Source organism: Sipha flava, unplaced genomic scaffold (assembly GCF_003268045.1).
Source record: "Sipha flava isolate LNK unplaced genomic scaffold, YSA_version1 115_pilon_pilon, whole genome shotgun sequence".
Lineage (NCBI taxonomy): Eukaryota > Metazoa > Arthropoda > Insecta > Hemiptera > Aphididae > Sipha > Sipha flava.
Window position 1 is genome coordinate 1,300,897 of NW_020271739.1, and position 24,737 is coordinate 1,325,633.

General features: G+C 28.2%; 2 protein-coding genes across 3 annotated transcripts; one reads left to right on the forward strand and one right to left on the reverse strand.

Moving 5' to 3' along the window:
- The first annotated feature begins 95 nt into the window (after positions 1-95).
- Positions 96-2,171, forward strand: LOC112690914 (V-type proton ATPase subunit E). Its single transcript, XM_025565024.1, has 4 exons — positions 96-269; positions 421-594; positions 1,078-1,248; positions 1,817-2,171. The coding sequence occupies exons 1-4, from the start codon at positions 237-239 to the stop codon at positions 2,117-2,119; spliced, it is 681 nt and encodes a 226-aa protein (XP_025420809.1). The 5' UTR covers positions 96-236; the 3' UTR covers positions 2,120-2,171.
- Positions 2,172-8,689: 6,518 nt separating this feature from the next.
- LOC112691405 (mitochondrial glutamate carrier 1-like) lies at positions 8,690-19,086 on the reverse strand. 2 transcript variants are annotated; one of them, XM_025565656.1, is made up of 8 exons: positions 11,724-11,857; positions 11,603-11,629; positions 10,931-11,065; positions 10,722-10,868; positions 10,519-10,655; positions 9,775-9,960; positions 9,547-9,703; positions 8,690-9,480 (listed from the first exon to the last, which is right to left on the reverse strand). In XM_025565656.1, exons 1-8 carry the CDS (start codon positions 11,840-11,842, stop codon positions 9,339-9,341), a joined length of 1,050 nt encoding a protein of 349 aa, XP_025421441.1. In that variant the 5' UTR covers positions 11,843-11,857; the 3' UTR covers positions 8,690-9,338. The 2 variants fall into 2 exon arrangements, with proteins under 2 accessions (XP_025421441.1, XP_025421447.1); XM_025565662.1 differs by lacking the exon at positions 11,724-11,857 and adding an exon at positions 18,602-19,086 and having other exon boundaries at positions 9,339-9,480.
- Positions 19,087-24,737: the final 5,651 nt, after the last annotated feature.

The window sequence follows — 24,737 nt, forward strand, 5'->3', positions numbered from 1 at the left end:
GAAATTTCCGTCCCCCTAAACGCCCCCCTGATAACACGCTGATAATACCGTCATGTATTCTTCTACGGCTCGATCAGTCCGACTTTTACATTAATTTGCCATTGGGCGTTGGTTGTTCCGTTCTGCTGCTCGTCTTGTCCCAAACTTCTGTTTCACGTTCAGTTGATTTGTTTTTAATTTCAACTTTTTTTTACCGTTTCTGCTCCTTTTTTTTTGTTTCACTTCCAGCACCAAAAATGGCTCTCAGCGATGCCGATGTTCAAAAACAAGTGAGTTTATTATTATAGCCCACGAGCCATATAGCATTCATCGGCTACTGCAGCTATACTCATTGCACGACCAAATCCTTGGTCGTGATGGAATTACTTTTCATGTTTTTCGATCACTCTTTTATATGCACAATTTTTTTCACTCTTCCAGATCAAACACATGATGGCTTTCATTGAACAGGAGGCCAATGAAAAAGCTGAGGAAATTGATGCCAAAGCTGAAGAAGAATTCAATATTGAAAAAGGTCGCCTAGTTCAACACCAGCGGCTCAAGATCATGGAGTATTTTGAACGCAAAGAAAAACAAGTTGAACTACAAAAAAAAATGTAAGTGTGTCTGATAGGTTTTGGACTAATTTTACACACCCTTATTGGCTTCAAGGTTATAACCAGAATTATATTTTTTTTATTAATTTTCTGTCAATTGCTTATCAAAATGTATTATTCATTATTGTATTAATCATTTAATTAATTTCTGTATCAAAAGTTTGATTGTTTCATGTTCATTAAAGTAAAAAAACTTCACTATTTATTTACAGTAATTGTTATTCCGTTAAATTGTGTTTTGGTAAATTTAATAACTTAATTTAAGGAAAAAAATAACTAATATTGCTAATTACCTAAGTATAATTATTAAGAAAAACATGAATATTATTTATTCTTAATATAAATGCATTAATTTATATACATCTAATTGGAGAAATCGCTACAAATATTTTCAAATTTTATATTTCTAAATATTTTAGATTTCACCTTCATTTTATAAAAAGAAGTAAACAATTTTTGTTACAATTAATTTTATGTTTTTATTCAATCTTCTAACATGTTAAATCAAGCTCGTCTTAAGACATTGAAAGTGCGAGAAGATCATGTTAATGATGTATTAGATGAAGCTAGGAAGCGTTTGGTCCAAGTGACAAATAATCCTGATTTGTACAGAGAAGTTCTAAAAAAATTAATTTTACAAGCCATCTTACAGGTTAGTAAAAAATTAATTTTTATATTTAATATTACAGTATAAGTATTTATAATTTAAAAATTGTAAAGAAACTATTGTATATAGGTATCATATTAGTGGTTAATTTTTGTTATTATTAATATTTGAATTACCCTTAACATGATAGTTATTAATTATAGGTCATGACCTAATTTACAGAATAAGCTTTAGTTTTAACTTTTTATACTATATTATTATTATTATTATTATTGTATACTTATTTTTTCTTTTATTATGGATAAATTATGTTTTTATTTATTTGCATTAATTATTTTAATATCTATGCACAATCAATACATTTAGTACTTGAAAGTGTTAGTATTTTTGTTATTGTATAAGTTGTCTAAATTTTGTTGTTAAATGTTATTTATTGCAACTGTCTAATTTAGTCTTGTATTAATTATAACACATTTTACTACTTATGCACCATATACATTTGATATGTAGCCGCATTTAAGGTAAAAATAACAAGTAAAAGTAGATTTTCTTAGTTAGATATATGTGGTATTTTTGAATAACTGATTACAAATATTTTTATATTAATTTTTAGTTATTGGAGAAAAATGTAACATTGCGTGTCCGTGAAACTGATGTATCAGAAGTAGAAGGCTTATTAGAGGAAGTTGCTGCGGACTATAAAGCAGCATCCAATAAGGAAGTGAATCTTAAGTTGGACACTGATTCATTTTTGGCGCCACAAACATGTGGTGGTATCGAGTTATTGGCACAAAAAAATAAAATAAAAATTTGTAACACATTGGAATCACGATTGGAACTTATTGCGCAACAGTTGGTACCAGCTGTACGAACTGCATTATTTGGTCGCAATCCTAACCGAAAGTTTGCTGAATAATTGCAGAAAGTCTAAAACACTAATATGCATATTAAAAAGCAACAAAAAAAAACCATTCTATTTAAATATTTTTTCGCATTCCATTTAATAATTATAAATTATTGATTACATAAATTACAACCATCCCATCAATATTTATAGTTTAGACTATCAATTTCCATTTGTTTCATTTGAGTTTTCATATTTTAAGTGAACTCTTTTTTTCTTTTTTTTTTTTTTTGTCTTTGTTGTAGATTAGTGTAACAAGTTTTACAGTGTAAATTGTTGTTTAATTCATTAATATACACATTATATTGGTATTGTTACTTGTTACTTGTATTTTATTTTTCTGCTTTGTCTCTTATTTCTACAATATTCTTACCGTTAAATACTGATTATAAACTTTAAATTTATTGAATAGGGATTTTTTTCTACTGATAACGATTTATTGTAAATTTTAATGATTTATAAACCTATGGATTATCAAAAGAAAAAAATGGTAGTATAGAATAATCTGGAATTTTAATTTAATCAGATTTGGAATGCTTTTAGAATCTGCTATTTTATTTCATGATAAACAAATTACTGGTATAACTATTGGCCATTTAATATTTATTAAATAAGAACGTATAATCTCAGTATAATTGGATTTATAAAACTATTATTAGGTTGATTCATATAATGAAAGTTTAAATGAGGATAAATAAAGAAAACATTTGTATTAAATTAGTATGGAATGGTGCCTAGTTACTAATAACCAGGGTTCAGGGCGTATAGCATTTGTATAATTTTATTATATATTGTAAAATAAAGCGGAGTGAAAAATAAATTCATTTCTCTATGCAATGATAATAAATCTATAATTTGAAAGTACATATTTCATAGGTTTTGAAGGAAAGTAATTATATAGATACAAAAATATAAAAAATGAGCATTATTTTTACATTTTTGTTCTAATTTTGTAATCAAAGAGCATTTACATTTGAAAACCTGCGGAAACATTTAATTATTCTGTGCAACAACGAAGATAAGACACATAAATACAAAATTATTAATTTATTGATTTAAATGGAAATTATAATTTCTATTTTATCCTATCATTATATAATTGATGAATAAAATTAAAAAAACTGGATAGATACCTATTTCAAGAAACTAGTTAACAATAGTTATTTGTTTTTTTTTTGAAAGATGCATATTTTAAGGTTTTTAAGTGCATATTTTAGCTTTTATTATTGTATTTTTAACTGCTATGAGTCCCGAACTCTGCTAATAGCCATATAATTGAATTGTATTGATATTTTAAATAATCCATTGCGATTATTTCCCTAATTATTCCTGTATCGCCCATTAATTTCTCTAACTTCTGTTTTTGTTACCATCAATTCTTTGATCATTGATTTATCTAGTACTACAAAATTAATTATTATCATAATTATTATTTTGTAAAATAAATACATTTAAATGATGTGATCGTATAAATATTTAACTCTCCCCCCCCCCCCCCCGAAAACATTTCTAAGCATGCCCCTATATATAGCATATATTATTAATAATTAAGTTTATGAATTTAAGTGATCTCATAAGTCTTCATGGTATGGTTCATATGATAGTTGTAACTTATCTCGTTAGTCAACTTCATTCTTGAGTTCATTACTTTGTTTCACAAACCCTGTAACTAATTTTATCGTATATCATATATTCTTGAAATATACTAATATCTGAATTGAATACTATTAAATACTCAAGTACCTACTTAGAACTTTTACACATTGTCGATCTTTAGATCACATTATTCGCATTTTAGCGATTCCCACACGAGTTTTATTTTTTCCCGTACCTGTTGACATAATAGTATTAACACAATAGCTAGTTAACACTTCAGTGATACATTTGGATAATTTTGAAGTACTATAGAACATAGAATTACATCACACAATTATAGAAAGTTGGATTGAAGGCCGAAAACCTCCAAAGCTTTACTGCTCTGCACGGTCTAGTCTAGACCGGATCATGATTTGGTTTTTTTCGGTGTTTGTTTTTAAAAAAAAAAAAAAATTAAGCTACTCTGGTCTGTCCGTCTTCAGTTCAATACAGGGCCGGCTTTAGATACGATCGACGTGTGCGACGGCACAGGGCGCTAAAATCAGAAGGGCGCGTGAGAGGCGTAAAAATTAGAAATAAATTTGATGAAACGTTAGAAACGCAAATTATCTACTATAAGTAGAAATAATAATAATTTTCTCATTATGATTTAATATAAATTAATTTTGTCATTTTTATTATTATTTATTATTATATCAACATACAAGTAGTGGCTGATTTTCTCTGTATGATTTACAAATATGTGACAAGTATGGTAATTTGAAAAATTATTTTGAGCATTTTTGATTATGAACGAACTTCTCCAGCTTCCCAAATTCTGTCTGTTTAAGTTGAATGTTTTGGTCGTTTAAGAGGTAGGGGTGCCAAAATAATTCTTGCACTGGGTGCTGAAAGAGCTAAAACCGGCTCTGGTTCAATATGATAGTAATGATAATAACAACAATTTGTTGTGATTTTATGTATATACATTACATAGTAAAATATTACCCAACATAATAATGTTATTTTTACTCAGATCATGTTTTGGGACACAAAAATAACTTTACGTGTCTTATTTTTAAATATCTGCAGGGCCGGATGATGGTCATAACATAAGCGTGCACACGGGGTAGTTAGGGTAGGTACTTGACTATTCTGTGAAATCTTCCACCCTCACCAAAATATTCAATATGATCACAATAATAAATAAATATATTATTTTCAACCACTTCGAAACATTAGTTAACGTTAAAAAAATGTAAGAATACTGGAGAAATATAGTTTTTAAGTTAAATGAAGTTACGAATGCAAATTTTTTGTTAATATTAAATGATAATGTGTTATGTTTGACTACCCTGCTAGTTATGTCTGCACACGCTTATGGGTCATAATTTGAGGGGGTTATTACTTTTAGTGAGCCCCTTTTACAAAAAATAATTTAATTTTTTTTTTCAGATATATTTGTAATAAATATTAATTAAAATAAGTTTAGTTTATTCGTATATTGTTGAAAATTATAACAACATTTTATTTATTTTTTAACATAATATGTAACAATAATTATTATTTATTTGATGCCATTTTAAATGAAAAAAAAAGTGCAGCTTGTTGTGGCCCCTTACAAATTTGCGGCCCGGGGCTATAGCCCTCCAAAGCTTCTCCCTCTCTTGATCAAACCCTGTCTGTCCGGTCTCGGTATTTTTTAGTAAGCGCATTCTAAAATTTAGGAAAGAATTCCTAAAAAAATTTAAATGATACGGTTCAATCCGATCTGGTTTCATATTTTATTTCATCGGTCTGGTCATGGTCTTAGTTAAAATGTATTAGTCTGACCCGGTTTTTAAAAAACGGACCGTGATAAGCACTACCAGATAGACCAAGAAGTGCATACGTATCTCAATTGGAAAGAAATGCAGGAATATATACTTATGCTGGATTAAAAAAGGCTTACTGTAGATCAATTATTAAGGTTGCTATACATTTATAAGGCGAAATCGGGACAAAACAAACACATATTAAATAATATACTTTTTATATAACTTTTAATATATTGAGAGGACCATTAATGACCGACAATATAATATTTAAATATAATTTTTTTAAATAAAATATATCATTTATTTTTATTTTTATTTGCTTTAACGATAATTGTAATTAACCTACTTAAATTAAACAAAAAAATAATGTATTATTGTGTACATTGGGTATTAGTGTATTACAATTTTTTAAATATTTTAATTTTACGAAGGAAGGTAAGAATGACTTCGATGTTGTCTTCATTGAGGGGTTGTTGAACTGTAGAAGAATTGTTGAAGGTCCCTCGCAGAGTCGTCATTTGGGGTGGGGCAGGGTGTGTAACAGTATTTCTAACTTTAAAATGTTTGACAATGGCCTGCCATTAATACGCCAATGCGCCGTTATAATTAACGTATGCATTATGTTTTCATATATTATATATTAAATAAAATATATATAATAGTACCTATATATTTTTTTCAAGTTTTTCTTTTTTTTTAAAAAATTTTTGGTTTATCAGCTTTCTCATAAAATGTGTACGGCGCGTAGAGTTGATTTACGCATGTTGGCGCGGTACACTACATTCGTCGATGCCTCCATAGATTAACCATCTATGGTTAATAGATGGTTAATCTATGGTGTCTCCAAGCCTCCACGGGCTCGTCAACGACGCGTTGTGGAATCTATTCATGTGTACGGATTATTGCGCTTTCGTCTTTCAAATGTTGTAACTTGTAACGTGTGTATTCGTATTTCGTTTCGTGTGCAAACCTTTTTTTATAACTACAATAACATTTTAGAGATGAACCAAAAAAAAAAAGAAAAAAAGCGGCGCTGCTCGTCCACGAGAAAGCAAAAAAAAAAATTACTACTTGTAGCCGGTTCTTCTTGTCATAATTTAGTCAGCATGTTTAAGGAAGCCGAATTTAATCAATTGGAAATAACTATAAGCTTTAATTTAATAATATAAATGCACCTACCTATATATTAATTTATAATGTAACTTATATAGAAATTTAAAGACTCTCTGTCTTCTAGTCAAACTATCTTAAATGCAGAGGCGCAATTTCAATGAAAAAACTGAAAATGCTGAAGCCCTTTTATCTTTTTCATATTTCTTAATGGTTCTTAATAGTACACATATATATATAAAATATGGTTCAAATAATATATGGATTGGTGTGCCGCGAAATTCTTGTTGGAGATGAAGTGTGCCATTGTTAAAAAGGTTGAAAATCACTGATCTAGATCATTAAATATGCCATTCCAGTCGAGCGAAGCAAGATCCAGACCTAATACAATTATAATCACAGTTGAAAAAATCATATATTTGTTCATTATAGTTTAAGTACTTAAATGAGAAAATATGTAATTCAATTGTTAGGGCTAGGTGGTACATCGAATCTAATGGTAGCAACATGTGATCTTCATTAACTACGTTAGAAAGAACAAGATCAAGCAATGACCCAGAGCGATTATATATTAAATTAAACTGAATTAAATTTAAATAAGACAAATTAACTAATACATTAAATTCAATAGAACCAGTACGAGCACCCACAGGTACAATTGAACCATTAACAGATTGCCAATTAATATTTGGTAGATTATAATCACTAAAAATTAAAAATGTTTACAATACAATTTGTATTTAACATCGACAGTATTAAAGTGTATATCATAAACATTAATATCAGAATCAGGCGGAATATAAACAGCACCAATAACTAAAAATTTATCGCCAATTCGGATAAATAACTGCTGAACAGAGTTATCGCAGATAGAAAGACAATGGAATGAGAACCGGTTCTTAACTGCAATCAGCATTCCACCACGTCTTGTAATAACATCATGAATACTGCAACGGTCACATCGAAAAATAGTATATAGGGACTAAGACCAAGTTCCGCGTCAATTACATTGTTAGATAACCAAGTTTCCGTAAGTACAATAATATCATAATTGCAAAGAGTATCATTACGATTAAACAAATCAAGTTTAGTATTAATACCTCGTATGTTCTGATAGTAAATGGAAAGTTGACTTACAAATATTTGGCTAATTGACCGTTTTTTTGAAATTGTCGGACAGTTATTAACATATTTAATAAAAAAAAATCAGTTTCACCAGCATCTTTCCGCAATTTTAGTTCCGAGGCAACTAAAGAATACAATTTGCGTTGTTGTAACGTTTGGTCTGATGAAACTCGAACAGTTTTAAATTTATCAACATTAAATAGCTGCTGTTTGACTTTTGAAATTTGAAAAATATCAAATGGTGAAAGCATAACAATACAAATAGGACGCGATTTACTTGAAGGCTTACCCAGTCGATGAATAGACAGGTTTGGTAGAAACGCCGATAGTATTAAACATTTCGTCAATAAGAGTAGGTAGTATCGTTTTGTTGGACAGCATGTTGAAAGATCTGGTACATTAAATAATATAATGTTACGAGCTCTGATTGTCGGTCCATAAATTTAGAGAACAAATTTTCTTGACTGATAGAATGAGTATTGGATTGAGATTGCTCAATTGACAACAGTTAAGACTCAAGTTGCTCAATTCTCGATTTTAGTGACTTATTTCCTCAATTACCGAAATAATTTGATTGGATAATATGTCAAATTTGGAGTCAAAAGAAGCCAGCTTTTTGTCTTGTGATTTAATAGATTCACGACATGAATTAATTGAAGATATGATTTTATTTTAAGTATTTTAATTATTAATCATATCAATTAGTTTACTAAATTTATCATCTTTAGAAACAAGCAGTGAAATAGGAGGCATAATGAATGTTAAAAGTTATCGTTTAATAGTTTAGGTATTAATTATTTAATTAGGTATATAAGAACGATAAGACACTCGATAAGGGAGACGCTCAACACAACCTAGCAGTACCACGGACTACAGAAGACTTATGATATAATATATCAGTATTTGATTTTGACTTTGAAGGATTAAATAGAATGTAACAATTTTATAAGTAATATACACAAACAAAAAACATAACTGTTTTATTAATTATATTAACTGTTACACTTATTATGGTTTCATAGACATCATTACAATAATTAATTAATACAAGCATAATACTACATTATTTACGATAATAAATATAATATAAAATTTGGCATAAATATAAATCACGGTTACATAAGACACGGAATGCACGGCAATACAGGCAACATTTAAGTACATGAAACAGATAATGTCCATAAATAATCACAGTTAATTTCTTAATCTTATATAAGTAACATATTTTCAAATGATTGTTTTTGTTTTCATTTTAAATTACTATATGTGACTTTGTTTTTCATAGTCTCAAATACATTTCTCTTCATAAAAATACTATAGTAAAATTAAAAAATATTGTACAGTAAAAGAGATATAACTAAAATTTATAACAACCCTGAAATTTTATTGGCCTCCAAATTGAAAATTTTAATTGAACAATGATAATACCATGAAACTTTTGGTGTAGATAGTTATTATACCCTATTAGAATTTTCGTTGAAGTACTTAATTGCATCAAAAAAATATATGAAAAATTGAAAATGAGCTAACAATAATACTGTGTTAGGATAAAAGTGAACTAAATGTAGATACATTTTTATTGCTTAACACTGAATACTGTTTTATCATTTTTTCAAACCCATAATTCTTTCGGCTACACCTAAATAGTAAACGGTCTGTGCAATTCCAAAAAGTGGTGCAATAACTATCATTCGACACGCACCACCTCTAAAGAAAGCCAAAGGACCTTCATTACGTAATGTTTTCCTAGAAAACAATTAATGTTTACTAATTAGTATTTAAAACATATTCATATAAATAATATTTACATACACAAAACAGTCAACAACTCCTCTATATTCTACTTCTCCTTCAGCTTTTTTAATTGCTTGCAACCTAGTTTTAATTACATCAATTGGATTTACAGCTAAAGCAGCACTTGAACCAGCCACACAACCCGATGCAAAAGAACACCAAAATACGGCATCTCCTGAAAATAAAATATTATTTTTATATTTTAATTTTAAGGATAATTAGTTAATAAAATTTGTAAATAAATACCAGAACCATCCTTTTTTCGTGGTCCTAAAGAATTTAAACGAGCAAACATTGGAAAATATATTATGGAAAATGTTACATCACGCATAGCTGTGGCCCCAATACCACGGTAAAGACCTAATATTCCTTTAGTGGCCACTAATTCACGTGCCAATAATGTCGCTGAAACTTTTGGCACAGTTTTCCCTTCTAAAAAAAACAAAACTGATAACAATTTTGAAACTAATACAGATTTTTTATAAATTTAAAGCTGATATTTTAATAGGTAGTTATGAATCAACTCAACTACTATCCAAGATTACCAGAATATTTTAAAAAAAATTAACTTAACCTTGATATTTCTTAAAATAAATTTTTTTTATGAAAATTACGATAGCTCCATAAAATTGATTTTTTCTTTGATAAAACCAATTCAAACTAATATTTTATCAGCTTTTTTCACAATTGACTTTATGTTACTGAAGAATAGACAAATACCAATCAAGTACATGAAAGTTTAATTTTAATGTATGTTAAAATATGGATACATTAACAGATCAAAACCAAGTCAACTAAAGTGTTAAATTGAATAAGGTAATTTTACAACAAACTAAACAAGATAGAAAAATTGACTTAAGTCTTTTAAAAATTATTGTTATCCAGTTACCACGGTATGTCTTTAGCACTAATAATAATAAAATGGATTAATTAAAACTCATAAAGCTATTTAACTGTAGCCTAATTTAAATAAAATTTAAGTAAAACTACCTAATTTAGCTTGTGCAGCAACTCGTCCTGCATCTTGCATTTGTATTTTTAATAACTCCATAGGAGTGGTAACAACAATTTGAAAAAACCCTGCACCTGCACCAGCCAACATTTCACGTATTAACGTTAAGGGCTTCCTTAAACATTAGAAGTATTAATACATTTCTACTCTTCTACTTGATTATTTAATATTTTATATATACCCGGAAGGTGTCAACCAATGCCGAAACTGATCATTAGCAGCTAATTTGATAGCTTTTTCAGGGGTTATTAATAAAATATTGACTGCTGATCCTCTATACATTCCAAAATATCCTTCAGCTGCATATGTTTTCCGAAATGCATCAAACCTTTACAATAATTTAACAGAAAAAATTAAAACATTATAGTTTATTTTATTTTATAGCCTTACATTGATCTATACATGAAGGATCCATCAGGGCCTGGCTTTTGATTTTGAAGTCTTGTTTTAACTAAATCCAAAGGAAAAACTACTGTAACACCGATAATACCGGCTATTCCTCCATTTACAATTTTGGGCAACAGTCTATAAATATACAAAAATATTATAAATGTTACTTTATTTATAAAATATTTTAAGAAAAATTATATACATTTATATTCAAGTTATTATACACATAAAAATATACAACTATAATCTTATGATAAATTTTAAAACTCAATTATACCAAAATTTACATACCTATTAAATTATAGAAATATTGAGAAGAAATTTACTCAGATATTAATAAATACATACAAATATTACAAGCCTTATAAATCAATAAATTAATAACAATAATAGAAAAAATTAGTGCAAATAAAGTTCTAGTATGTTAAACATTTTTTTAGTTTCAATCACTTTTAATCAAGGTTGTATTATACTTTTAAAATCTAATATTTTAAGTTAATGAGAAAATTAAAATATTTCTATCTAAAATAAAAATGTGTTTGATTTACTTTATAAGAAAAATATAATTATAAATATAATTTATAATATATTTAACTATTGGAGTACTTAAATCTTATTTGCTACCAAAAAATTAATAATATACTGAAAAAAAATTTAAATTATTATACTTACGAAAAACTGTGCGTAGATTTTGATTTTCTGGAAGAAAAAAAAGTATACAATTTATTATTATATAATGTAGTAAAATATTTTAAAATGTATCAAGATAAAAACTTATATTTACATAACTTACAATATTTTTATTTCAAAATAGATGTTTGATAAAGTTTGTGAGTTTATTTTCACAGTAATAAAATATACAAGAAAAATAAAACCACATATATTACATAATAAATTTAATTCCACATACATATAATAATACCAACAAATTAAATCAATTAAAAATGATATTGAAAGGCGAGGAATGAATGACTCAACTTTTGGTTGATATCTCTATTAATAAAAATTGTGAATAGTAATTTTACATATATTTTCGTCAGTCCAATGTCTGACAATGACGTCGATGGACAAACGGTTGTGGTTATCTATACATTACGGATAATATAAATCCCAAAATGTAATGTAATGATAATAATAATAATAATATTAATAATAATAATATTTAAAATATAATTCAATACTTAATTATTTCCCTCACAAGTTCTAAAAAAATTAGTTGGATTTGTGTATAGCATATAATGTAAGGTAATATTTAATAATAATACTTAATATACTAAAAATGTAATAATCATTAACAGATTATTAATATTATTATATATATATTTATAGAAACAAGAAATTTTGAATCTAAACGAAGTGGCATCGAAATTCATTGAAATGGGTAAAATCCAATTAAACAAGAATCACAGTAGGACTATAAAAGAAAAACCTTCAACATACTATGATTAGCGTACCCTTCATGCTTGAAGAGGTTAAAAAAGTTTCAAGCAAAACCATAATAAATAAGGCAGCTGGTTTTGATGGGATTTATCTCAAATTCATCAAACACGCTAGTCCTAGAGTCTGTGAATGGCTAGCTAGATTCTTTAGTGACATACTAGACACAGCTAACATTCCATAACAATTCAAAAGGACTAAAATAATTGCATTTCTAAAGCCGGGAAAGTTAGGAACTGAGGCTGCAGACTACAGCCCAATATCACTATTATGCAAGATCTTGAAGAAACTCATCCTGGAGAGAATACAGCCTCATATTAACAAGATTACACCGATAGAATAAGTGAGCTTCAGAAACAATAAATGTTACAAAGAACAGGTCCTCGCCTTAACCATACCTTAAAGCTGGCTTCCAGAAGAAGTTAAAAACCAGCGTAGCCTTCATTGACCTTTCTACTGCATATGACACGGTCTGGAGACATGAACTGTTGTATAAGTTTAGTAAGGTTATAAATTGTAGTATGTTAGTAGTACTTTTGGAAGAAATCCTTGCAAATCGACGTTTTCAAGTTTACCTGAGTAATAAAAAGAGCAAATGGACGACAGTGAATAATGGAGTCCCTTAAAGATCAGTTTTAGCCCTAACATTGTTCAATCTATATATGCACAATATCCCAACGATAGAAGCGAAAAAATTCCAATACGCGGATGACATTGCAATAGTATTTCAGAGTAAAGTTAATGAACACTTATTTCCGCAACTGGAGTCTAAAGACAAACCCTCGGAAAACAGAGGTTTGTACATTTCACCTCAATAACAGACAAGCACATGACAAACTTGAGATTGAATTGGATGGAATAAGTGTAAGGCATAATTTTCTTCCTAAATATTTGGGTGTAACACTAAACCGCTCGCTCACATATAATGAGCACTTAAGTAGCCTCAGTAAAAATATCCGGTCCCAGGTCAACTTGATACAAATGTTTACCAGAACAGGCTGGAATATCGATGCTAAGACCTTATAGATAGCAGCGTTGAGCCTAGTTTACAGAACAGCAGAGTATGGATCCCAAGTTTGGTGTAATAACACACATGTAAGGAAAATAGATACGCAGCTCAATAACGTAATGAGAGTAATAAGCAGGACAGTTAAATCTACACCACTGCAATGGCTACCGACATTGGCAAGCATTAAACCACCATACATATGTAGGAAAGATGCACTTGTAAAAACCATTAAAAAATCTGTAGATTACAAGCACTCTCTCTTGTATCAGATGATACTTCACACCTAATCTACGATTAAAATCCAATAGCCCACCAGTTAAGTACGCCAGAACACTGATAAGTTTAGGGTTTGATAGCGCTGAGGAATGGGCCAGCTTTACAGCACCTAACAGGAAACTACTATGTAACCCTAATGTTGAAGTTCTAGGAATTAATTTTCCTTGTTGTACCTGGTCCACGTTAAACAGACTGCGAACAAGACATGGTCGGTGTGGTTACCTTCTACTTAAGTGGGGGTTCCAAGATAACCCAATACGTGACTGCGGAAACAGGGAACAAACAATAAACCATTTAGTAGTAGATTGCCAAAGTGAAAAATTCAATTAAGATTTTGACAGCATGCATGCAGAGACACCAGAGGCAATCACCTGAATTACAAACCTCGACAACTGTTTATAAATTCTCATCGCAAGAATGACTCACCTTTAATATTTGTAATTTTATATCTATATCATGTTATGTATTGTTTTAGTTAGAGTTTGATAGTTAAGTTGATTTGTATTAAAAACCATACGAAATAAAAAATAATAATGATAATAAAAAAACATTATAATCAGTAACAGCTCATTTTTGGATAAACCTACATTTAGAAATTGTATAAAACATAATTCTTTTTACTCTAAGAAAAAGGACATCAAATTTTATTTGTAAAAAAAAAAAAAATACAATTAATTTACAAAGACATAATTCCAAAATAATTTTCTTCTAAGAATACATTTCTTAAAATGTATTTCATAATTTTGAATATAGTTAATATGAATTAAATTATAACTATTGACAGTAAAATTATAATAAAATATTATTTTATTAATAATAACTTCTAAAAAAAAAAAAAGTAATAACTATTAAATTAAAAAATGTTATTTAATAGAATATAAAAACTAAATATACATAAAATATGGTGGCCATATTTAATTGTGTTGGTAGTAGCCATTGTGTTGATGAGTTAGGTCTAATTGAGATATAATAAAATAATTATAAGCGATACAGAAAATACATTTTTAAATTGACCTTAATGAAAACATTGAATCATTTTTAACCTTTAACTTGACACTGTGTCCTAAAAAATACACATAATTCAGTTAATTTTGATTTTAAAAATAACATTTATTTTTTCTATAAAACTTTTGCAAATTTTTCTAAATATTCCAAAGCGTTTATATTTCTAATAGCGTTTGATTATAGCTAAAATTGATTACGCTGTTATCATTTGTTTTACACGAGAATTAGTGTACTCATGTCATTATGATTTACTGAAACTTTAGAAAGTTTTAAGTCAAAAATATTTGCGACAAGCTGAAATATGTAAAATGTATTTAGGTTAGCCTTATTGTCTTTTTAATATAATTAAATGTTAGGTTTTAACGCTCGAATATTGTTTTTTTTATGGTTGATATTTGATGTATCCAATAAGATACATTGGCTCAACTACTTCATGTATAATTTTGTATCTCATAAGAAACATTGTTCAGCTACCTCATGCATAATGTTGTATCTAAAAAGGTACAGAATCATATATTCTGAAATAACATATTAAAATATTATAGTATAATTATTATTTTGATTTTTGATTTTTTAAATTATTTATCTACAGTTTTTTTTATTATTACATGTATTTTACTTTTCTATTTACCATTATACAAGCCATGCGAATAAATAAATAATAAAATTAATATTTAATTTTTTTTTAGGTAGCTATGCATATAGCTATGATAGGTAACCTATCTATGTATTGAAATAAAAAAAATTATTTTGTCTCGAAAATTGCAGCTTTTGAAATTAGTTCTTCCTCTATCAGATTCAGAAGATTTTGAAACTGAAGATGAGACTGAATTATCTTTAAATAAGAAATCAAATACCTCTGCCATGACTGTTATAAACGATTCTGATAGTAGTACACACTCGTCAAGTCCTCCAAGTGGTACTTCAGAATTAGAGAATTATCTAAATGATATCGATGATTTTCCAATATTTGATGAATTAGGCATGGACATCAACAATTACATAAATTTACCAACTATAAGTTACAATGATACTTTGGATGAAGGTTAAATTTCTACTTCTAACTCTATTTTAGATTTGACTAATGTTGAACAAAGTAATATAATTGTATATCCAATTAATAAAAGTAATATTTTTTTCGACTTTTTATTACGTAGCTTTACTTAGTATCTTTTTAGTAATAAAACTTAGAATAGACATAATTAAGTAATGTATACTAATAGATACTAAATTCAAAATGAAGAATTCATAGTGATGTGTTCATTAAGATACAAAAATAAAATATAGTCTATGGGGTAATATATCTTAAAAGACACGAAATTGAAAACAGCTTCTTTGAGATGATGTATCTTTAAAGATATACATTTCCACTCAAAATAACTCAAAAATTAATTAAAATTTTTTAAAAAGAAGGTTAAAATGAACTCTATGGGTTTTAATTATTAAAAATAGTGATAGTTTGAAATTTTAGTGCAATATTTTTTTTTCTGTCAAGTTAATGGGTTAATTTATATATAAAAAAAATGGACAAAAAATACCTATGAAGTTTTTAATTTAATCTGATTAAGTTATACTTATGAAAAAAAAATCAATGCGATTTCTAAACATGAACAATTTAGATGAATGAAATAAAATATGAAATATTTTTTAATTTAAAAATTGTATAAACATCAATACATTTAATTATAACATTATTTTCTAACTATACAAAAAATTGATGTTTTAATTATTGACATAGAAGAATATAATCATTTTAAAGTTGTGCTTGAATGAATTTTAAATCAAAGTATTGGTATAACTGCACACGAATGCAAAACTTTTTCAAGCTTAATACTCATGATTAACGGTACATTATTAATTGATGATTATTTATGTGTATATATTTTTTATTAAATACAATATTAGTTGATCGTATTATACCTTTAATAATATTAATATTTATTACATTTTTAAATTATTTTTATTTTAAATCATTTTTTAAGTTGAAATATTTTACAGATAGTTATAAAATAAATAAACACCTACCATTACTCATTTAAAAATATATTTACATGGGTATTAACATTGTCTATAGATTAGTAATTTTTAATATTTTAATCACACACCTAAAAAGATAAAAAGAATAATATATATTCTAATTATATATGAATAATTAAAAATAAATAACTAAATTAACTGTTGAGATAATATATTTTAATGCCAAAGGTCATTTTTAAAATTCTATCCATACTAATATTAAACTTTTAACTCTGTCAAAATTTGCTTGAGTGTTTGTTTAAGTAATTGAAAAATTTTAAATTAATTAATAGAATCATTTTAATTTAGTAAAAACTAAAATACAAAATTATAAAAATTAAAATTAAAATTAAAATAATTACTTAATATAAGATTTTGAACAATATTTTAAATGTATAGGTATGCATAATATTATTGATTCCATAATATGGTAAAATATAATCATTCATAGTTTGTACTTGAAATACCATGATATCAATACCATTTTATAATAATAAAAATAAATGTATAGATTAATGTTTCAATTACATATGTCACATATTTTTGATTTCATCTACAAGAAAATTATTTTAGATAAATAAAGCATAGATAAAAACAATGGTAAAATTAATATTTTAGAAAGACATGCATATTTATTTTGTGTAATAATTTATAATCTCAATTTTCAAATTTAGCATTTCTATATAAATGTTTTCTATTTTTAATGACCAAATATTCAATTGAACAGTTATAATTAAAATAAAAGCTAATAGTCATAACAAATGTAAGCATATTTTTGATTGGATAAAACTGTTAATTAAAATATTTAACACTTAAACTTCTAAACATCACAAACCTTTCTACAAAGCTAAACAAATCAAAAAAGAAAACAATTTAATGTTCCAAAGACATCTGAATACGCTTTAAACATTTGAAGTGGTACTTCAATGCAAATACTTAAATTTTTAATCCAACTAGGGACACTTGCAGGGGAGTGCCATGGCTCAGTACAACAATTTTAGTTAATATTGTATTTTTTCTAAATACATTATATATTTATACCTATATATACTTATTATATTATTTTATTATAATAATTATATATCTTACTATATTATACTTATATATAATATATTATGTTTTGTGATTAACATCATGAGATAGGTACACGGTATAAGTATTCTGCAAGGGATTCAATAAGAATATGGTAAATAAGACTAAAATTATGCTATTTTTACATAAATTATAACCCTTGGGTTTAAAAATATTACATTATTTTACAGCAGTTTTTGATTTTAGCTCCTCTGGTTTATGTATGTATGTATAGTGCACTTGGACTCAACCTCAATAAAATGTACTTGGTAAGATAAATCTCTAATTTAATTTTAATATAAAAATAAATAAGCGATTAATACATTTTTACAGAAAAAATAAATTAGTTAGTCATTTTATGGAATTTGTTTATACCTGATAATGAATTTTTAATTCAAAATCTGCTGTACTTTACAAATATAATAATATTCCAGGTTAGGTAAGCATTTATTTATTTCTATATATATTAACTATTTGTTTATTTATTTATGTATTAATTTACAGGTATTAAACATTTATTAATTTTTAATTTTCATTTTATTTCTTATAATTTTATTAATACAATTTTATTGAACTACCTACATAACACATTTTAAAAAGTATTATAAGTCTTAGCTTCATATTATATTGATCATAGATAATGATGGAATTTTGTTTTCATACAGTAATAAATAAATAAATGTTCTAATATTTGTCTATGTCAAAAATAGTAGTAAAGCTTTGAATGGAAAAAAACAGTCAAGTTCCTAGGTTCATTAGACTGGAGGAGTATAATAAGACAAATTCGATGATTTTAACAATAGTATTAATTGTTAGTAAGTTAACATTGTAGTGGTATGTATGTATTCTGAACTCACGGAATTTCTGATGACAGATTCTGATTTTCTGTGACAGTTTTAGAAGCCATGACGCCTCGCCAGTGAAGTTCGAGCCAGCGGCGGAAATGTAGCAGTGGACAGTGGACGGACTGAGTAATTTTTGAGTGTACACCACGTACAGTCGTTCACAGACTAAACGTGCGAGACCCGTAAGATAACGAACAGAAGAGGGAGGAGACGGAAGAATAAACCCACGTAACGAGGGGGCCGAAGTTCTCGGGCGGAGCGCGAACGAGCGGTAATGCCAAACGAAACGAAAGCGTAATGTTACGAATGACCCGCACGCTCGTCCTCCACACGAGAACGTCTTACTAAATCAGTCGTACCGATATTATCAGGTCCCGTCGACGACGACACCGCCGCGGCGTAAGAAAGTAATGGTTCGCCACTCGGCGAATTTAAATAATAATAGAATACGGCGAATAGCGATTAGGCATGAGTGATTATAGACACTTGACGGTGCGCCCGCGGCGAGAGGAGCGTCTAAACACAGGAATGCACCTTAAGCTTTCTGCGCATGCGCGTAATTTATTTACCACTATCATAATGTTAGGATGTTATCATTATATCATATCAAATCACTATAATACGATAATAATAATATTATTATAATAATACGAGTTATAAATCGAACTATTTAAAATTTAATTACATACTTCCTATGTAAATAATATATTGTCATTTTATTTTAAAATGTTGTTAAATAATAATGTTCAGTTCCGTTATAACTTTTTTTGTAGTAGTTTATTATTGAGATGTTTAGTTTCAACTCTAGTGTAATAGACTATGTATACATTATATTTTTTTCTTACGTATTTTATAGTTACTACGTATTTACAATTATAACCTTCTTCTTCTTCTTCAACAGCTTAATGGTCCATTAAGGACCTGTGCTGCCTCTAGTAAGCCTTTCCATTTTTCTCTGTCCAAAGTCCAGTCTAACATTGCATGCTCATCTATTAGTCTCACATCCTTTTCTACGGTGTCTTTCCATCTTGTTCTTGGTCTTCCAAGTGGGCGTTTTTTATTTATTTTTCTTATCAGAACATTTTTTAATATATCTCCATTAACTCTCTATACATGTCCCAACCACTCTAGACATTTACACCTTATATATGTGAGTATATTTGGTTTTTCATACAGGTCATACAGCTCTTCATTGTTCCTCTTTTCATAAATTCCCAGGTTGTCGTTGTATACCGGTCCGTATATATTTCTTAATATTTTCCTCTCCCATATAGCAAGTTTTCTATTGTCATCATTTGCCTTGGACCAAGTCTCACATCCGTAGGTTACTATTGGCCTAAAATAACTTATGTACAGTGTAGTTTTTGACTTCCTAGATAGGAGTTTTGATCTCAAAAGTTTATTTATGCTAAAATAACGTCTATTTCCATTCGATATTCTTTCTTTTATTTCCCTATTCATGTTGTTACTGCTGTTTATATTAACACCTAAGTATTTGAAATTATTCACCCTTTCAAAGTTCTTTTTATTATTAAATAATTGTGTGTTTGTAAAGTGTAGTTTATTTCAGGCTGGGACTAGAGGACCCCCCCCCCAAAATTTATGTAAGCCTTGAGGCCCGTGTGCGTAGCACACTGCATACTCGGTTTTGCAGCACTGGTACCTTCCCATTATGGCTTCTGTATACGGCGTTATTCTTTCCAAAAGGAGCGTCGACAATCTTTTATAACAAGTATCCAATAAAGAAATTCCTCTATAATTTGTTGGTTCTAATTTGCCTCTCTTTTTAAATATTAGTCATAGTATTGCCGTGTTTCACTCTCGTGGCATTTCTTTGGTTTCCCAAATTACCTTAATCATTTTCCAAATTTCACTTTTGATCGTTTCTCCTCCATTTTTTAGCAATTCCGCTACTACGTTACTTTTTCCAAGTGATTTGTTGTTCTTAGTTTTCCTATGATGTTATAGATTTTCCGTTCCGTTGGGAGTTCAATACACGTTTTCGCTGTATTATATTGTATATCCATTTTTTTGTGTATTGGTGTTGGTGCTGTTTTATTTAGAAGACATTCAAAATGATTTTTAAATTCTTCTACTACTGCTGATTCCTCTTTTGTTACTAGCTCACCTAATTCATTCCTTAAAATCCTAGTCTGTGGTTTATATCCCCGTTTAATGTTGGCAGTATTGTTGAAGAATCTTCTGGGGTTATTTTTGTTTTCTTCAATTTCTTCAATCTTTCTTTTTTCACATCTTAGTACTTTATTGGTTTCTCTTTTAGTGTTCTTATACCTTTCTGTGTTTATGACACTCGGGTCCTTGATAGCTTTTTCTCGTGCGTGATTTCTCCTCTCTATTGCTTCCTTACATCTATCATTAAACCATTCCTTTCTTTTTTCTTTTTCTTTTATTCCTTAACAATTATTAGCACTATTTACTACTACTGTTCTGATTCTGTTTCATATCCGTTCAACATTTTCACCTTTCTCTATATTTTTGTTGGTCTTTTGTAGTTCTTGCTGTGTTTTACACATGTATTCCTTCAATACATCCCTGTCTGACAGTTTTTCCATACAGTATTTTACAGATTCCTTATTTTTTACCTTTTTCCATCTATCGGATAATCTAATTTTAAGTTTTGTAATTACAAGGTAATGGTCCGAGTCGGCGTCTGCCCCTCTGTAGCTCCTGACATTTTCTATGCACCCTTTATGTTTATTCTGTATCATTACGTGGTCGATCTGGTTTCTAGTTATTCCATTAGGTGCTATCTAAATTTGTTTATGTATGTTCTTCCTTGGGAAGTATGTACTACTAAGGGTAAATCCTTTTGCTAAACACAGGTTAATCAATCTGGTTCCATTATCGTTACTTACGTTGTGTAAGCTATTCGGTCCAATCGTAGGTCTGTACACATCCTCCTTCCCTATTTTTGTATTAAAATCACCTATTAGTATTTTGATACTGCTGTTCGTTGTTTTGTCAAGTATGTTCTCTAAATCATCGTAGAATTCATTTTTAAGATTTTCTTCTTTCTCTTCAGTTGGCGCATATGCGTTAATAATAATAACATCGAAAATGCGACCCGCGATTCAAATATAGTATAACCTGTCACTCACTACCGTGTATTCTTTTACTTGTGGTAATGTATCGTCACTCACTATAAATCCCACACCATTTTCATGTCTTCCATCCTTTCTTCCGCTATAGAATATTGTTTTATCTTATTTTTCATAGTTCCTTCATTTGGTCATCTAATTTCTTGTAACGCTAGTATGTTTGTATTATATTTTTTAATAGCGTCCAGTAAGTACTGTAACGCTCCCGACTTGTTTAAGGTCCTAACATTCCATGTACCCATTTTTAATCCATTTTCCAGTTCCAGTCGTTGTCCATTTATCCAATTACGAGTCTTATTTTTTGGTTTCTTAACAAATTTTTTTTACGATGTTGGGTTGTTAGCCCTTCGATCAACTACCCATACCTTGGGAAGAGAGGATCTCGGGGCCCCGGGTTCGCCATACCCGTAACACTAGGTGTCCCACTGAGAAAACAATTATCTGAGCGCACGGTAGTGCGCCGGCCAAGTTCCAGCAATGCCAGTGTATCTTTACACGAACCAATTCGCCCAGTTTTTCTAACCCATATGAATGTGGGAATGAAAATTCATACCCACCAACTTCGATATCATTCCATTATCTGTACGTAATCTACAATATACACAAATAAATCATATTTTAAAAATAGAAATTTACGAAATAACAATAAATATTCTCATTGCTAAATTCCTAAATGTAATATTATAAATTTCCATTCACTGTAACTTGCATGGCCTTATCATATTGTTCTAAAAATAGCAGTTTAAAATTTTCATTTGTAATATTTTAACCACAACAATGTTTTATCATTATAGTAAAAGGTACTGTTTACAACTATAAACAAAAATCACAAAGGCCAGAGTTTTAATGGACATTATTGAATATTAATATTTTCTAGTTTTTATACCTAGATTTATCATTTAATTTAATCTACAAATACCAAATCGAATGGTAGCACGGGGGCCACCAAAAAATACTTGAACAGGGGCCCACAGGGAAAATCCCTATTTCCCTATAGGCCTATCCGCCCCTGTCTATATCTCTCCCCCGTTCACAATCATTCCGTAGTGAAACAATATTCTTAATATTATACAATCGCAGCAATCGCACCACACTCAACTATCAAATATACCAATACGCTCGTTTAACGTATAAAATACGTAAAATGATTAATTAACGGGCCAGCCTAAACAGGAGTTTGGAAAACGCTTAAATAACAGATGAACTTATAAAATTTCAAGAACTGAAAGAAATAGTTTTTCTAGAATCCACATATAAAATAGTAGACCCTCAAAGTCATTTGAAATATTTACGAAACATGGATATACATACGTCATACATTTCCTAATATTGAAATATTATTACAAATATACTTGACAATTCCGTGTACTAACTGTAAGATTGAAAATGAATTATATTAATTTAAATTCATATAGTAAAATCCTTAAGTATTTTTAATATTTTAATATATAATAATTTTGTTATGTTATTTAATTAGTATTATCTTTTCATCATCCTTAATTTACTAGACTAAGTAACTAAATTATATTTATAGTACATGAAATAATGTACAAATATTTTATGAGTTTTGAGATAGGTATTTAACACTTTTAACATATAACATTTTTTTTTTACTATCAACATTATTATTATTTTTTCTAGAACATTTTTTTGACTTGGAGATCTCTAAAAAAATATTGTGCACTTGACCCTAATTTTATTAAATCAAGCCCAAATTCCAATAGTATTCGGTTTAAAGGTCAAATAATTTAATTTTCAATGGTCACAACTCACAGATAGAGTAATGACGGGTCTATGACTTCTGTCTGAACGTCCACAGTTAACGGAGTAACTGGTTTTATTAATATTATGTCATGATTATTAAAATATGGTTTATTGCCGATTATTGTTATAAATAATAAAAGTAATTATAATAATTATAATTATATTAATAATTATAATTATATTAATAATTAATATTGTTTAAAGCAGGGATGGGAAACTTTGAGTAACCAGTTTTTAGACCTTTGAAACTTAGTGGACACTTAACAAAACTGATTTACGAAACGTGTATCTTACAATGGACAATTTGACGCTGTTTTAATAAAATAAACATAAGCTATGAACATACTATATTAATTATATTATATTAATATACTATAATATATTAATAGATAAATGGTTTTTCAATGTTATCGATTATTTTTTATACATAACCTTTAAACTTTAATGATTAATTTTAAAAAGTAATGTGGGCAAAATCAAAATGTTACAAAGGCCGAGATGCAGCCCGCGCATTGTCATTACCTGGTTTATAGTATTGAGTAGTTAGTAAATCGTGTAATATTTCCACCTCGTCAGCAACCGCAATACATTAAATTACGAGTTTGGCTAGTGCGAAAAAAATATTAGTTTCACTTCGATTTTATTTTGGCATAAACTATTACTTTTACCGTAAATTCTGATAATAGGCAATCCCATAAGTGTTGACGAGCAAAAACTCTTTTCCAATGTCTCATACTTAATTTTACCGACAAAACAAACTACATTTATTGATATATATTATTATGCAAGTGATATGCTCCATGTTTATTTCTGTTTTTTTCATAAAAATTTAAAAAATGTAAGTGTATATTTATTATGAAAGTTTAAAAGTACATTAGACTAAAAATCCTTTGATGTGTTTATAAATTATATAAGTTAAATATACATTTTAAATAGTAATATTCTATTTAAAATTTGAAATGTTTGACAATAAAAAATATATAATTTTATATTATATTACTTTTCATCTCTATGCAAACTTAATTCAATAGAATAATTTTTATAGAATAACATGTTTCCAGTGCGACTTAAAAACTACCAGAAATTTAGATAAAATTATTTGAAACTATGAACTTACCGATTGCTGTTAAAGTACCTACCCTAATAAATGAAAATAATGTAATATGATAACAAGCTTGAAAACCAAAAGATCCAATAATTATGAATTGGTATTCTTTTAAACATAAGTATATTATGTATTAACCAAGTTTAATAAGACATGAACA

Coding starts and splice junctions, on each gene's coding strand:
- LOC112690914 (XM_025565024.1), top strand. CDS start 237: ATGGCTCTCAGCGATGCCGATGTTCAAAAACAA. Junction 270..420: donor ATGCCGATGTTCAAAAACAA/GTGAGTTTATTA, acceptor TCACTCTTCCAG/ATCAAACACATGATGGCTTT. Junction 595..1,077: donor AAGTTGAACTACAAAAAAAA/ATGTAAGTGTGT, acceptor TTTTATGTTTTT/ATTCAATCTTCTAACATGTT.
- LOC112691405 (XM_025565656.1), bottom strand. CDS start 11,842: ATGTATGTGGAATTAAATTTATTATGTAATATATGTGGTTTTATTTTT. Junction 11,066..11,602: donor AAATCTACGCACAGTTTTTC/GTAAGTATAATA, acceptor GTATATTTATAG/ACTGTTGCCCAAAATTGTAA. Junction 10,656..10,721: donor CATTGGTTGACACCTTCCGG/GTATATATAAAA, acceptor CTAATGTTTAAG/GAAGCCCTTAACGTTAATAC.